This window comes from Propithecus coquereli, unplaced genomic scaffold (genome assembly GCF_000956105.1).
Source record: "Propithecus coquereli isolate 6110/MARCELLA unplaced genomic scaffold, Pcoq_1.0 Scaffold673, whole genome shotgun sequence".
Classification (NCBI taxonomy): Eukaryota; Metazoa; Chordata; class Mammalia; order Primates; family Indriidae; genus Propithecus; species Propithecus coquereli.
Window position 1 is genome coordinate 536152 of NW_012152763.1, and position 15933 is coordinate 552084.

General features: G+C 59.6%; 1 protein-coding gene across 1 annotated transcript in view; it reads left to right on the forward strand.

Annotated features, from left to right (window-relative positions):
• Nucleotides 1-15933, forward strand: part of CFAP46 (cilia and flagella associated protein 46) — a 149453-nt gene that overhangs the window by 85143 nt on the left and 48377 nt on the right. The window contains exons 32-38 of the mRNA XM_012660675.1: nt 406-513; nt 943-1109; nt 6103-6234; nt 6591-6753; nt 11210-11294; nt 14217-14355; nt 14623-14806. Of these exons, the coding sequence (XP_012516129.1) occupies nt 406-513; nt 943-1109; nt 6103-6234; nt 6591-6753; nt 11210-11294; nt 14217-14355; nt 14623-14806 (978 nt within the window). The remainder of the gene's footprint in view (nt 1-405; nt 514-942; nt 1110-6102; nt 6235-6590; nt 6754-11209; nt 11295-14216; nt 14356-14622; nt 14807-15933) is intronic.

Sequence of the window (15933 nt, forward strand, 5' to 3'; positions counted from 1 at the left end):
GCCAGGACGGGGCGGGCAGGAGGTTGCAGGGCCTGGCGCAGGAGGGGCCCACACAGGCCAGGAGATGGAGGGGGTCACCTTGCCTGCCCTGGGCAGCCCCCGCCCCACAGCCCAGTGGTCTCCTGGCAGCTGGGGTCACCCAGCTGTCGGGTGATACTGCTATTGGCCGTGGGGTCACGCAGCCTCCTGGCCTTCTGATGGGCCAAGATGGTAGCGGGAGGCAGACACGTACACAGGAGCCTGAGGTGTAAACGCTTCCCATTTGTAGTCCGATTATTGCCGTAAGGCAAACATTGCACAGTGTCAAATTCAAGACTATTCCAGCTCCCTCCACAGCCCCGCCCCCCCGCCACCCCACGCCCGGCACCCACGGGCTGACACATGCTCGATGCTTCCCTCCTGCAGGGCACCAGTGAGGACATCGGCTGCGTGACCAGGGTCCTCGTGGCCTTGGAGATGTACTCGTGCAACGGGCTGGGCCTCATGGACTTCACTGTCCCCTCGCTGGCCCAGGTGGGTGTCACCTGCTGTCCTGGGCCTGCAGGGGCCGCGTGGGGCAGACTCCAGCCCAGGGGGCCGGGGAGGTAGGGGCCCAGAGGGTCCTTCCTGAGGGGTGGAATTCACACCCGGCCCCACCCTCCTCACGCTCCCCCCCAGGACTTAGTCTGGTGTGTGGCGCGTCCCTGCCTCCCGCGTGAGGAAAAGTGCTTTCCCTGCGCAGACCCTCTGTGCTCGTTTTACGGTGCAGGAGATCCCGCAAAAGTCATGCCTCTGTTTGGGATAACATGCTAGACGGTCCATGTCCAGATAGATGTTAAGCTGTGCTTAAGGCCTGGCCAGAAAGAACAAGCAAGCGTGTGTGCTCACAGCACAGTCCCGTGCGGGCCCGCGTTGGGAAGCCGTTGTCGCTGACACGATATCCCTTCTCCTGCCGCCCGGAAGCTGGTGAAAATGGCCTCCGAGTGCAACTGGCCGGAACCCCTGGTGGAGCTGCAGACCCTGACGCGGCTGACCCACTTCGCCCACGCGGCGCGTGACCACGAGATCACCATGGCCTGTTCTCACAAGGCCATCCAGTTGGGCATCAAGTACCTGAGGACATTTGGCCCGTAAGTATCCCCATCACCAAGTGGACCAGTCCCCGACAGTGGGCAGGGACTAGAGCCTCGTCCCAGATCACAGGACCACGTGCGGGAGGGTCTGAGATCACAGGTCCACGTGCGGGAGGGTCTGGGATCACAGGTCCACGTGCGGGAGGGTCTGGGATCACAGGTCCACGTGCGGGAGGGTCTGGGATCACAGGTCCACGTGCGGGAGGGTCCGAGATCACAGGTCCACGTGCGGGAGGGTCCGAGATCACAGGTCCACGTGTGGGAGGGTCTGACATCACAGGTCCACGTGTGGGAGGGTCTGACATCACAGGTCCACGTGCGGGAGGGTCTGAGATCACAGGTCCATGGGTGGGAGGGTCCGAGATCACAGGTCCACGTGTGGGAGGATGCAAGATCACAGGTCCACATGTGGGAAGGTCCAAGATCACAGGTCCACGTATGGGAGGATCTGACACCACAGGTCCACTTGCTGGAGAGTCTGAGATCACAGGTCCAAGAGGGGGGTCTGTGAGGTGCAGGCTGAGGACTGGTTCTGAGCCGAGTGCAGCCCACCTCACCAGGTCCCAGGGTCCTGCCTGCAGGTCTCCCACAGGCCTCACCCAGGCACATGACAGCCTCCACCTCCGCCCTGTGTCCTCCCGGACCCCACGGTCAGCAGGGCCCCTGCAGAGAGCTGGCTTAAGGATCCTGAGGCCACATTTGCCTCGGCAAGGAGGAGCGTGCGGCCCGCCGGCCATGCACGTGACATGCACAGAAGCGGTGTGTCAGTCCGTTCAGGCTGCTGGGACAAAGTGCCACAGGCTGGGGACTCACACAGTAGGAATTTTTGGCTCCCAGAGGCTGGAAGTCCAGGATGAAGGTGTAGGAGGTCGGGGATTCGGGGAGGACCTGGGTCCTGGCTGGTGATGGCACCTGTCGTGTGTCCTCTCTTGGCGGAGGGACAGGGCAGGGCTCAGGGGCCTGCAGAAGCGGCTAACCCCTTTGCGGGGCTCCACCTGCAGGACCTACCGCTCCTGAGGCCCCGCCTCTGACAGTGTCACTGGGGCTGTGGTTGCAGCGTGTGAACCTAGTCCGCCACGTGCTATCCGCGACAGACGGCAGCTTTGTTTGAAGCGGTTCTGAGTAGCAAGCGCGGACATTGAATAACTCTGCGCATGAGCAGGGAGGAAGGACACACCTTCCACCTAGACCTCGCCGTCCCCTCGGCTACCCAGCCCTGCTGCCGCCATCGCGGGTGGCCCGGTCTTCACGGCTCCCGCGGCCGGTGCGCACAGCGCTCTGCCAGCGCTCAGTAGCCGCAGCACTTGCGCTTCTCCTCCATTCCTGAACATGCTTTCAGTTTGTCGCTGTTATAAGTTTTCTGCAGCAAGGATAGTTTTCCTCGAGGTTCTTCCTTCTGGCTGATTACCTCAAGGACAAAATCTCTGACCCAAAGGCAACGAAGCTGTTTCCTGTGGCCAAATGGCCAGTTTGGTCACCTGCGGCCAGATCCAACGATGCCTCCCCCGCCCGCGTCCCATCTCCCGAGGCCTCGAGGTCCTCGCGTACGATGACACCAGCCACGTGTCAGCATGACGTTGGGACGGCAGGATGCCTGCCTTGTGCAAGGTCATGGTCCCTGCAGGTACAGGGACAGCAGGGTCGCCTGCCCTGCCCGCGGTGACGGCTGGGGCCGGGGGCCGAGGCCCAGCTGCGTGGAAGCCCAGTTCTGGTGCCGAGGGCTTTTCAGCACGAGTGTCCCTCCCACCAGAACAGTACGGACATGACGGTTCTTTCTGGTGGTGCTTCCGTTGGGCACCCCTCTCTCGAGGCTAGAATTCATTTTTTCTCGACACGCCATCATCAGAGTCAATCAGCTTCCAGAAGGGAAGCTCACACGCTTCTCACGTCCCACCACAGCCCCCCAGGCAGGTGGGCCAGAGCGTCCCCAGCCACGCAGCTCAGGCGTGTACAGGCCCCACGTGCTGCCGCCCCGCCCCTCCGTCACCGGGGTGCTGAGCCCGGAGCACGTCCCCTGATGGCGCTTGGGCCCCCCCGAGACCAGCTCTCCCCCCTCGCTGCAGAGCCGCACCTGCCGCAGACACGCCGGAGCCCCGTGCGGAGACGCCCATCCGTGCGTCAGCTACGCCGCCGGGAACCGACACGCCTCGGGCTGGAGAGGCCCCTCAGCGCTGAAGAGAAGATCGGGTTGAACGGGAAAATCACTCTGGGTGAAACAGACCATTCAAGGACCAGAAGAAAACGTTTCAAAACAAAAACGAACCTTGCGGGTGTTTGAGGAGCTGCAGCGCCTACGGCGTGGTGTGTGGAGGGAGCCAGAAGTCAAGCAGCGAGGGCTGGAAGACGAGGTCGAGGACGACTTAGGAAGTGGGTGGAGAGGGGCAGAGGGGCGGGGAGGGTGCCGGGCCCACACGGGAGGCTGAACGTCCTGCAGGCTGCGGCCCTTCCTCCAGAGCGCTCGGGCCCAGAAGTGTCCGGGTCCGGATGTTTTCAGATTTTGGAATATTTGCATTGTACGTACCGGAGTCTCTCTCACCCAGAACTCCAAAATCTGAAACGCTCCCATGAGCATTTCGTTTGGGCATCATGTCAACACTCAAAGAGCTTCTGATTCTGGCACATTTCAGATTTCAGATCAGGGGCTCTCTGCTGCGGTGGACGCCAGAGAGAGCGAAGGCCGGGGCGCGTGAGAAAGGGGGCACGGGGACGTGCCCGGGCACCAGTGCGTGGAGAAGGGCCCGCGGGCGTGTCTAAGGAAGCCACGTCCAGGGAGCAGGAAGCACAAGGGCAGCACCCTTCTCGGCAACCACTGCTAGAAGCTAAAAGAAAGTGGAACGTCCAAGCGGAAATAGCTTTCAGCCTAGAATTCTAACGCTCAGTCAAGCATAAGGTTAAAGTAAAGCCAGTTTTAGACAGACAGGTGCACAGAGAATGTACTTTCCATACACCTTTCTAGAAAGTTCCTTGAGGGTATGATCTAGAAAAACAAGGGGATGAGCCAAAGAAGAGAAAGACGTGGGTGCTGGAGATCATGGATTCCATCCAGAAGAGTAAGCGAGAGCCGCCTCCGGCAGGGGGCAGGGTGAGGGTGGCCCCGTGGGGACCTGCGCTCAGACCAGGTCACGAGCGTAGTGACGGAGGGGGCAGGGCCTGAGGAGCCGGTTGGAGTTCCCAGCTTGACTGTTGAGCAGAAAACGCTTGCGCACTCGTGGTTATTGACGCTCCACTCCGAGGGTGAGCACTTAACTGAAGGAGTTGATCAACCTGGCAACAGAGAAGTGAAGTGAAGCACAGACGGGCCACGTCGGGGCCACGAGAGAGCGTGAGCAGCAAGTGCACGTGGTGTGCTCGCCCTCACCCACGGTGTTGCCGGTGCTGCTTGCCGGGGTCCCAAGGACAGGAGGCTCGGTTGGTGTTTCAAGGCGCAAAGAGAATCGTTGGGGGAATCGGGACGATGATGTAACCAGCTGTCGGCAGCCGGGAAGGGCATCGGGAGGGTCCGTGTCCGCTGAGCTCCCGCCCGTTGTGCGACTCCTGTAGGTGACACTGAGGATCAGTCAGTGTGGAACCTGGTGGAAGCCACTTAGCTGCAGGCAGAAGACAGGGCCAGAGACGCAGAGTCGCTTCTCCAGGGCAGGGCTGGGAACTGGGGCAGGGCAGCGGTCCTCAGAAATTATTCCCAAAAGAAAGAAACTGCAAAGACACGGTCTTAGAAAGAGCCGGTGTGTGAGGGCTGCTGCCCGGATCCTTCTCGCAACCGGCTTAAACACCATTTCACCATTTCACCGCATGCTGCGGGCGTGGGCCACGATGACACTCGGGCCCTGACTCGGAAATTGGGTTTGAGTTCTCAGAAGTAGTTCTTATAATAAATAAGCTACAAATGTAAATACGTACGTACGGTGACATATAAAAGGACAGGCCACTCGAGACTATAGAAATTTGATTCCGCTTTGGGGCTCTTGTAGACCATCGCTGTCCTCCAGCGGCGGCCGGTGCCCGCGCACTCAGCAGGAAGGCACCTGCATGTGGGTCTAGCTGTGGTTCGGCGCCGTCCCGGCCTCCGCCATGTCCAGGCTGGTCCCGGTGCTGGGAGACGCGGGAGGTGCCACGAGGAGCGGCTCCGCACCCAGTCAGAGATGCCACGCGACGTGGTCGTCTCGCTGTCCCTGCTGGGGCCCCGGACCCATCCTCGCTCCACTTGCCCTGCAACTGATTGACTTTTATAAAAGATACTTTTAAAAAGAATTACACATATTTCAATTTTTCATTCTATTTTTTTTTCCATTTTTAAAGTTATGCGTAGAAATTCTAGTATGGAATTTGTCACAGTGGATTTTATGATAACATCTTACAATAATAGTGAAACTAGTTTTCAGTCCTTGGTGAAAAATAGTGAGGTTACTAATCAGTGTTCTCAACGGTGAGGGTGGAACTACCAACACCAGTTTCATGTTTGTACCATTAACGTAAAGGAATATGTGTTAATAAGAAATTTCACGTAGATCCCTAAGATAGACCCAAAGTCGGTGAGAGAAAATAGTCTCAGAATGTCATTTGGATTTTCCTACTTTGTTCAACATTTTAATTTAAATTCGTCACCAACAGCGTTGGATCTCTATATAAATTTTAAGGTGACTTTTTATACCAGTTCTGGCCTGGAAAGAGTGAGGATATCTTGTGCGGTAGAAACAAAGCAAAACAAAACTGTAAAGTTGAAAAAAATACACGAAACCATCGTTTCCAGGCACCGGACAGCAATGGTCCGAGGCAGAGATTCTTGCAAGAAGGGACCGTGGCAGGCGGGGGCGGGGGGTGCGATTCGCTCACGTTCTGCCCGGGAGCTTCCCAGACGGCAGCCCGGGTCGCGGGAAGAGATGCGCCGCCATCTGTGGACGCCCCCCACGCGGGGCCGCGGGCAGAACGGCAGTGTGGGGGGAGCCCAGTGGGCACTGCGCAGTGGCACCTCTCCCGTGGCTCCGTCCCCCAGGGTGGAGGCCCGGCTGGTGGCGGAAATGCTCTGCGCGGCCGCGTGCACCCAGGGCAGGAGCATCATGGAAAACCTGAAGGGACGGAAGCAGCTGCGGCTGTCGGCCGCCAAGGCCTTCCTGGACAGCGCCAGGTGCGGGGACAGCGGGAGGCCGGGGACCCCTGTGCTCAGAGCCGCGGGGGGTCCTGCGGGCCCAAAGCGGGGTCTCCGGCCTGTGAGGGGCCGGGCCGGCTGGGGCGGCTAGGGCCATCATGCACTCAGCCCTTGGGGACAGGGCGGCGAGCCCCAGGCGGGTGGAGGGGGTGCCCGTGCCGGGTCACCCGCGTAGGCACCCTGTAGCCCGAACTCGGCACGCGCAGGGATGGCCCCGCCCGCGCCCGTCCTGGCAGGGGGTGGCGCACCGCAGGGTACCCGAGGCAGCCGAGCCTCCGCACCCCAGCGGCTCCGGGGGCAGCAACGCCACCCCCATCACCACCAGCCTCTCGCAGGTTCGGGGGCGTCGCAGGCAACAGCGCCCTGGTGATGGTGGCCGCGCGGCACCACTGGAACACCTGGCTGCCCCTGCTGTCCTCCGCGGCCAACAGGAAGAAGGCCAAGGCCGGCGTCCAGCGGATCGTCAGCATCATCAACAAGATGGACGCCCGGAAGCAGGTGGGCCGGCACGGTGGGCCCGGGGGTCTTCCCGAGAGGACCGGACATGCCAGGGGCAGACACACCCCCAGGAGCCGGGGGCACAGCAACCCCACACCAGGCGCAGCTCCCTGCTGAGCTCAGCGCTCTGCTCTGACCCCAGACACCAGCCCTGGGGGGACTGAGAACGCTGGGGGTGCGGGAGGGGGATGGGAGAGGCCCGGCCCTGCCTGTGGCGGGGCAGAGCGGTGCTGCCAGGACGAGGCGCAGAGGCTGGGGCTGGGGATGGCGCCAGAGGGGACGGCAGAGGGGTGCGCCCGCTGGCGTGGGCTGGCCGGCCCCGAGCGCAGACTGGCCGGTGGACCTCTGGGTGTGTGTCCCTGCCCAGAAGAGCCTGAGAAGCACTGAGGACAGGGACGAGGGACTGAAACCCGGGAAAGGATCCTGGGAAGAGAGAAGTATCTGGGGTGTGTTTCAGGGAACCCCCGACCACCCACGAGCCTCGGGCCCACGTGACCTGCTGTGCCGCGGACACTGCCTAGGGTGGGGGTGGGCTCAGGTGTCGGACCAGCGCCGCACTGAGGACCTCAGGACGGAGGACAAGGCCCGGCGTGTCCTGGGGAGACCGGCCAGCTCTGGGCTCCCTCCTGCCGGCCTCGCTGTGACCAGGAGGCAGGCGTCAGCCACCGGGCGCCCACAAACCAGAGCAACACGGCCCGAAAGCTCCAGTGGGAGGGGGAGGATGGGGAGTGGGAGACGTGCTCCCCGCCCAGCCAGCTCCGCGGCCTGACTCCGAAAGGGCCGAGCTGGGCCGTGTGGGGCCTCCGTGCTGTGCAGCCGGCCCAGGCCCGGCGCCCACTGGCCCCCTCTGGGGAGCTCCCCGTCACCCCAAGTGTGGTTGTGGCAAAGGGCCTTCCTGGGCCGGCTCCCCAGGCGTTCGGGACCCAGCTCTGCTCCAGGGCTGCCTCTGGAGCTGGAACCGTGAGCACGGCCCAGCCAGGCTGCCCTCCTGCCGCCCAGCTACCCGCATGTGGCGTCCCGGGGGCAAGACGCAGTTCCTGGGCCCAGGGCTTGGCCCCCCACGGGGCGGCCGGCACGTTTCCTGCCTGCCCAGGGAGACCAGGGCCGGGTTTGTTGCTTGTGGCCAAAGGAGGCCGTGGTGGGAGGTGTGCGGTTCTGGTTTTGGTTCTCCGACAACTCCGCGTGCTTGTGGGCCGTCTGCGCACCTTCCACGGAGAGATGCCCACTCGAGCCCTTTGCCTGTTTTCAAGCGGGGCTGTTTGTTGTTGTCGCGCTGTAGGAGTTTTCCGTGTCCTGGGTGTTCCGTCCTCGTCAGACACCTGACGAGCGCGTTTCCTCCCACTCCCCGGGCGACTCTGCGCTCGGCTCACCGTGTCCTTGGACGCACAGAGTTCATCATCGTCATGAAGTCCGACAGACCCAGCTTCTGTTCTGTCACCTGTGCTTTTGTGTCTTGTCCACGACGTCATCGCCAAGTCCAACGCCGTGAAGATTTTCTCCCATGTTTTCTTCTTAGAATCTTGTAACTTTAGCCCTTAAGGTTAGATAGCTCATGCATTGTGAGTTAACTTTTATACGTAGTATAAGGTCAGGGTCCAATCTCATCCTCTTGTGTGTGGACGTAAGCTTTCCCAGCGAAAGGCTGTCCCGTCCCCACTGCACGGCTGTGGCGCCCTCACCGAAGGCAATTCGGCCACATGTCAGGGTTCATTTCCGGCTTTCTGTTCCCTCCCGTTAGTCCACGTGGGCATCATCGTGCGCGGGCCGTGCTGTTCTGACTTCCGTAGCTTCGCGACACGTTCCTAAGTCAGGAAGTGCTCCAGCTTCATTCTTCCTCGAGGTTGTTTTGGCTGTTTGGACCCAGTTTCAATTCCATACAAATTTGAGGATTGATTTTTCTATTTTTTAAAAAAGGCTGTTGAAATTTTGGTAGGAATTTTCAGACCACTTTGGGTAGAGTTGACATCTTAACGATGATGATTCTTCCTATCCATGAACACACACACACACACACACACACACACACGGTATTGTCATTTATTTGGGTGTTTAATTTCTTTCAGCAACACATTATAGTTTTCAGCACATAAGTCTTTCACCTCTTTGGTTGATTATAAACACCAATGCTCTGTCTTAGCTCGGGCTGCCGTGACAACATACCACAGACTGGTATTTATTTACACAGCAGAAATTTATTTCTCACGGTTCTGGAGGCTGAAGTCCAGGATCCGGTTTCCGGCTCGGCTGGGCTCTGGCGAGGCCTTCGTCCTGGCCTGAGGACGGCCGCCTTCTCCCTGCGTCCTCACGGCACACAGAGGAGAGCGCGAGCTCCGAAGGCCCCACCCTCAGGAGCTCATCTGACCCTAACACCTCCCAGGGTCCCAGCCACTGAGGATTAAGGCGTCAACGTAGGAATGTGGGAGGGACACGGTTCAGCCGGTAGCAGGCTCTAGGTTCCTTTTGGGATTGTTCATTGCTCGTGAACAAAAATGCTACCTGCTGGGCGTGGTGGCTCACACCTGTAATCCTAGCACTCTGGGAGGCCGAGGCAGGAGGATCACTCAAGGTCAGGAGTTCAAGACCAGTCTGAGCAAGAGCGACACCCCATCTTTACTAAAAATGGAAAGAAATTATCTGGACAGCTAAAAATATATAGAAAAAATTACCTGGGCATGGTGGCACATGCCTGTAGTCCCAGCTACCTGGGAGGCTGAGGCAGGAGGATCGCTTGAGCCCAGGAGTCTGAGGCTGCTGTGAGGTAGGCTGATCTTATGGCACTCTAGCTTGGGCGACAGAATGAGACTCTGTCTCAAAAAAAAAAATAAAACAAACAACACACACACACACACACACACACACACACACACGCAACTGAGTGTTGTATGTTGGTCTTATGCCCCGCAACTTTCCTGAATCCATTTATTGCCTCTGGTAGCTTTCCTGCGGATTCATAAGGATTTTGTACATACGGGATCGTGTCATCTGGGAACAGAGACAGTTTGCCTCTGCCTGTCTAACTCAGACACCTTTAACCCTGTTTCTCATCAGACAGCTCTGGCCGGAGCCCCGGCACAGTGCCGCAAGGGTCCTGCCTCTGCCGTGACGCGGGGGCGCGTCAGTCTTCCCCACTGCGCACGGCATTAGCTGCGGGTTTTCCATAACGGCCTTTATCCTGCTGAGGAACTTTCCCTCTGTTCCTAGTTCTCTGGGGGTTTGCCTTACGAAAGGGTGTTGGGTTTTGTCCACCTTCCCCATCAATCGAGATGACCGTGCGGCGTTTCTCCGTGGTCCTGTTAACTGCTGTGCTATGTCGATGATCTCCCAGTGCTGAACCACCCGGCATTGTGGGGTAAATCCCCTGGTCCCCATGAACGGTGTGTTTAACGCACCGTTGGATTTGACTTGTTCGTGTTTTGTGGGGGTTTCTTCGTCTGTGTTCGTAGGGAGCGTTGGTCTGTCTCGCTCTGTCCTTGTGACGGCTTTATCTGGATTTGGCATCAGGGAGAGGCTGGCCTCGCAGAACAGGTTAGGGAGTGTTTGTCCCCAGGCTTTGCTGCCAGCACTTCCGCGAACATTTGGTGGGATCCACTGGTCACGCGTCTGGCCTGGGACCTTCCTTACTGGGAGGTTTCTGATCGCTGATCGATCTCTCTACGCTGTTGCTTCTTGAGTCAGTTTAGCTCGCTCGTGTGTTTCAGGGAATTTGTCTGTTTCTTCTAGACCGTCTGATCTGTCGGTGCGCAGTTGTTCCCAAGATTCTCTCATAATCCTTCTTCTCTCCCTGCGGCCGGCGCTCGTGTCCCGCTTTCCTCGCTGCCCTCTCCTCGTCCGTCTGGCCAAAGGCTGGACCATTTGTTGATCTTTGAAAGAACCGACTTTCAAACAATAGATTTTCTCCGTTGTTTTTCTACTGTCTGTTTTATTTTCATCTCTGCTTTAATCTTTATCAGTCCCTTCCTTCCACTTTTGGGTTAGGGTGTTCTTTTCCTAGCTCCTTAAGACACAAAGTTGGATTGTCGATTTGAGATCTTTCTTCTTTTTTACTGTGGCACGTGCCGCTCTGGACTCCCCTCACAGCAGAGCTTTGGCTGCAGCCCCCACGTGTCCTCCAGCGCGGTTTTCACCCCACCGGCTTAGAGCCATAAACCAACTCGGGTATTTCGTGTCACTGGAGAAACTACACGTCATGTTAGGGGAGCAGTCTCCCTGTGCGCGTGTGTGCACACGTATGTGTGCAGCATGCATGCATTGCGTGCCTGTGCGTGTGCACGTGTGTTGTAGTGTAATTAACCTCACCCTGGAAAGTCTTAGAGTTGAGACGTGATTTTGCTGCGACTTAGTTTTCAGAAATTTAGCTGCAATCTCTGTAATTAGATGTGGGGCCCAAGGAAAAGCAAACGGTGAAAGGATCAGACGCAGCTCTGACATGCGTGCGTTGCTCTTCATCGCGCCTTAGGAGAAAGGGAGGACCCTGCTCCTGCACCAGTGGCCCACCGCGGACTTCCAGAGCGCCGGGAGCACCGAAGGCTACTTCCTCCCAGGTGGGTGGACGCGAAACAGACAGATCCACGGGCTCCCGGGAACAAGGAAAGGGAGGGACTTGAGAACAAGTCACACGCTCAGTGCTTTTAAATCCCGCACCTTGATAAAGCCGCCTGAACCGCGCCGGTTGCCGTGGTAACATCCGTTCGGCATTTATTGCCGGGGGCGGGGTCCTCAGTGCTTTGCGCAGTGACCTCGGGGATCCCGGTCTGCACACGCAGAAGCCAGAGCCGGCACCGTCCGGCCCTCCAGGGCTGCGCAGCCGAGTCCAGAGCAGGCGCCTGGACCTGCGCGGTGGCTGCCTGGGAGCCTGGCCTCGGCTGTGCCGGCAGACAAGGCCTATTTCCACTTCCATACGAAGGCGGAGACGTTCTCCTGCACTAAATGGCCCAAAGAACAAACGAACAAAAACATACGGATCTTAGAGGACTGTACTTTATAATACTCGTCCATGTTTATGGGAAAACATGATTATCTGCTAAAACATAATCATCCCCGTTAATGTAAGAGTTCTAACATGTGTTTGGGAAATGTTTAAGGCTGTGGAACAGAGCATCGTGCCTTGAGTATTTTAGTCTGTTTAAAATACGGTTGATTTAAAGTAGTGAACACAAACACGGCCGGGTGCAGTTACGTACTGAGCTGAGCACGGCCCCAGCAGTGTGAGCGTTGGCTGGTCTGCAAGGACAGACGTGGGGACCAGTCAGCAGCCCAGGCCCGGGATGTCCGGACGCAGGAGAAGAGGCTGTGCGGTGAAGCATCAGGCCTCTGGGGAGAACCTGGAAGTCACATGACATGTTACTCCATTCTCCAAAATAAGAATTTTTAAGTAATTTTAAAAATTCAAATGCTAGGAAAAAATATCAGAAAGTAGAATTGAACAAAGCAGATATTTTGTGGAAAGAGGCACACTTTCAAATGTATAAAAATCTGGCCGGGCACAGTGCCTCATGCCTGTAATCCCAGCACTTTGGGAAGGCTGAGAATTGAGCCCAGGAATTCGAGACCAGCCTGGGCAACACAGTGAGACCCCATCTCTACAAAAATTTTTTTAAAAAAATTAGCTGGATGCAGTGGTGCATGTCTGTAGTCCCAGGTACTTGGGAGGTTGAGGCAGGAGGATCGCTTGAGCCCAGGAGTTGGAGGCTGAAGTGAGCTGTGATGGTGCCACTGCACTCCAGCCTGGGCGATAGCATGAGGCTCTGCCTCTAAAGAAAAAAAATATATAAAATATTTAAAACTTCTTAATGATAAATTTTTGTCATAAATAATGATAAATGCAAAAAAACTTTAAAAAGTAACGACTAGGAAAATACTTGCATGAGATTTGGCAGCTGAAGGCTCCATTTCTCTGACATACAAACACGGGAATCGGTCGGGGAGCTCTGCCGTGCTGCGCAGTGACCCAGACGCTCAGGCTCAGCTCGCACAGCTCACTCCCTGCTCACGAGCACAGCCCTCCCCGACCTGACGCCGCGTCTGGAGGCCTCCGGGGAGGGGACGGAGGCGGGCTGGTTCTGCTGCCCGGCCGGGAAGGCAGTGCACCGAGATACTCGGCAAGCAGGGTCTCTGCCACACGCCCCCATAAATTGGTTGGAAAAGAATCAAGCGGCCCAAGGACGTGACCCGGCCCGTCCGGGAAACGCGGAGGACGCTGGGCCTTGGTGGGGCAGGAGGAAGTGGGAAGCGCCGGGTGTCAGCGTCCCGGATGCCCCAGGTCTCGGCTCCCGAGCGCAGCTGCCAGGATCCAGGTGCGCGTCGGAAGGTGGAGGAAGCCGTGTCATCAGAGCTGAGCTGGTTCCCACCGTCCAACGCCGACCTGCTCCTCCAGGCAGTGCCTGGGCAGGGGCCACGGGCAGGGGCCACGGGAAGGAGCCACGGGCAAGAGTCACGGGAAGGGACCACGGGCAGGGGCCACGGGCGTGCTCGCTGCATGGACCCGGCGCTCCTCCTCCGGAGAACTCAGAGTCGGATGAAACATGAGTCAGAAAAGGGAAGAACGCTCCGTGCTTAGCGATGTAAACGGGGCCGTCCGGGTGCTGGCGACGTGAGTCAGCCGTGCAGACACTGTGCCATGTCTGACGGGAGGTGCATTTTGGGCAGACGGTTCACGCAGAGTCGCTGCTGCGTGTTGCTGGGCTGGCAGACGCGGCCCTGTGTGCATGTTCCGTGACGGCAGGACACACGTGCCTTGTCACAGAGCCACGCTGGACTCCGTCCCTGCGTGTGCTGCCCCAGCTCCGCCAGGAGCGCAGCTCGAGACCCCGAGCATACGCGACCTAGGGCGCTACGGCCCCAGCCGCGAGGGGAGCTTTCTGAGACCCGCGTCCTGCAGGTCTTGGGACGACCACCGCATCCTTCTCGCCGACCTTCTGCACACGCCAGCGCGGGACAGTTTCTGTCAGAGCAAAACGCTCAAGCGGGAGGGGAGCGAGCGGCAGACACCAGCAGGGAGACGCGAGGACTGGACCCCGAGGGCGGGCGGGTGCCCGGACCGCAGTGGCCACGCGCCGGCCTGGGCACGTGGGAGGAGGCCCACACGTAGGAAGCCGCGTTTGCGCATTTCTGCTTGAACCCCGACTCTGCGGCCGGGCGTGGTGGCGCACGTCCGTGACAAAACAGTCCCCATGTGTGTCACCTGTCACTGCGCTCCTCAGACCCCGGCCTTTCCCTCACGGAAGCTGACGTGTGATGGGTCAGTGATTCCGCCTCTATGGACGGTGACCAGGAGTGCTCTCGCGCCCAAGCCCTGGTGGGGGCCTGACAGGCGGGGGTAGTGTTGGGAGGTCAGAGGTCCTCAGTAGCAGGGGTCAGGCAGGCTCCAAGGAGCCACACACGGGATCCTCCCTGAGGGCTCCTCTCCCTCCTTCCTCCTTCCCCTCCTCCCTCCTCCTCCTCCCCCGCCCCCTCCTCCACTGCAGGGGCCGAGGACGACCTCTCGCTGCGCGCCGCGCTGTACGGGCTGCTCTTCCACACCCACGCCGACCAGGACGACTGGGAGGGGGGCCTCAGGGTGCTGGACGAGGCCGTGCAGATGCTGCCGCGGACGGCCCACCGCCTGTGAGTGGCCCCCGCCCTGCGCCGTCCGCCCACCGTCCCCACCCGGCCTCCCCACGGTGCGGTTCCCACCGCATGACTCTGTTTCCCAGCAAGAAGCCAGTGCAGGGAGGCGGGACGTGGCCCAGCGCGGAGGCCCAGCTGGCTCAGGCTGCACGTGGATTCGTCTCTGAGAGCGGGAAGGGCACGGGTCAGCTTTGCAGGCGTCGCGCGAACTTAAAATCTCATCGTTCGGTTCAGAAGTCGATCTCTCTCTTTCCCGTCCCTCAGCCTGATCTTCAAACACATGGTCATCGTGAAGGCCAGGCTGGGCCAGAACTTCACGATGGAGATGCAGAAGTTCAAGGACGAGAGCGAGCAGTACCTGGCGCACATGTGGCACCGCCTGGCCCTGAACTCGAGGAACGTCTACGGGGAGCTGACCTGCTACCACAATGCCATCCAGGCCTTGCAGGTGCGCGGTCAGCGTGGGGTCCTGTGGATGAACCGGCTCTGACCACGGACGGGGCCACACGGAGGGAAGCGCGGCAGCCGGGTGCAGCTCGCGCACTTGAGGAGGCCGCCTGGGTGGGCAGCGCAGGACGCACGGGCGAGGGGCGGCAGGGACCGCGTTGCTTTCGTTCCTGCCTTTCCATCCTGGGGCGACGTGGGCCTCGGCACTCAGCCGGGGCAGGGCGCAGGTGGGCGAAGCCCCACGGCCACGCCACGGCTTCCTGGCAGCCAGGGGGTCCACGTGGGCAGGGGCTGCCGCGTCTGGGATTTGGGGGTCTGGGGGCGTTTGCTCCTCCTGCAGGACAGATGTGCCCCGGTGTGCTCGGGGTGGTGTGGGGGGAGGGTGGCGGCTCCGTCCGTTGACTCGATGCCTTTGGTGACTCGAGCGAGGCCCATGCGGGGCCTGAGCACGTCATGGCGGGGACTAAGGGGGTGTCCCGGTCCTCTGCGCGGACAGGTGAGAACCTTCCATGTTGGTAAACGTCTCGAAGGGTTTTCTGTTGCGCTGTTTCTCCAGCTCCGAGCGAATCCTGCCACGAGGCCTTCTGATTTGTTCGGGGTCGGGGTGGCCCCCAGCACCAGGGTGACTGGACACGGGTCAGGAGGCTGCGCCGGTGCACACGTGGCTCCCGCGTTTGCCTCATGGGTGCGTGTCCCAGAGCGTCCCAGAGCACAGCGTGGCCAGCTCGGGGCCCGGCCTAGCCCCGCTGCCGGCAGCCGTTCCCTGTAGAGAAAGCCGGAGTCCCCCAGGGGGGCTGCTGAGCGGGGCTGCACTGAGCCACGCTGGGTCCCCCTTCGTGGCCAAAATCCGTGAGCGTTCCATCCTCACTGACCCCAAGCCCTCCCCTTCCTTTCTCTGCGTTTTGGTGAAACCACCGATGTTTTCAGTAGATTCTTGGGGTTAAATAATTGCTCATCAGCACAGTTAATTTTGGATCATTTTGTCACCCCCCCAGAAAAGCCGCGTCTGGCAGCGCCCATCCCCCCTTCCACCCTCCACCGGCCCCAGGCGTCTCTGCTCTGCTCTCTGCCTGCGCCGGATGCTGGCGCGGAGGGAGTCACGTGACGTGTGTCCTCTGTGGCCGGCGC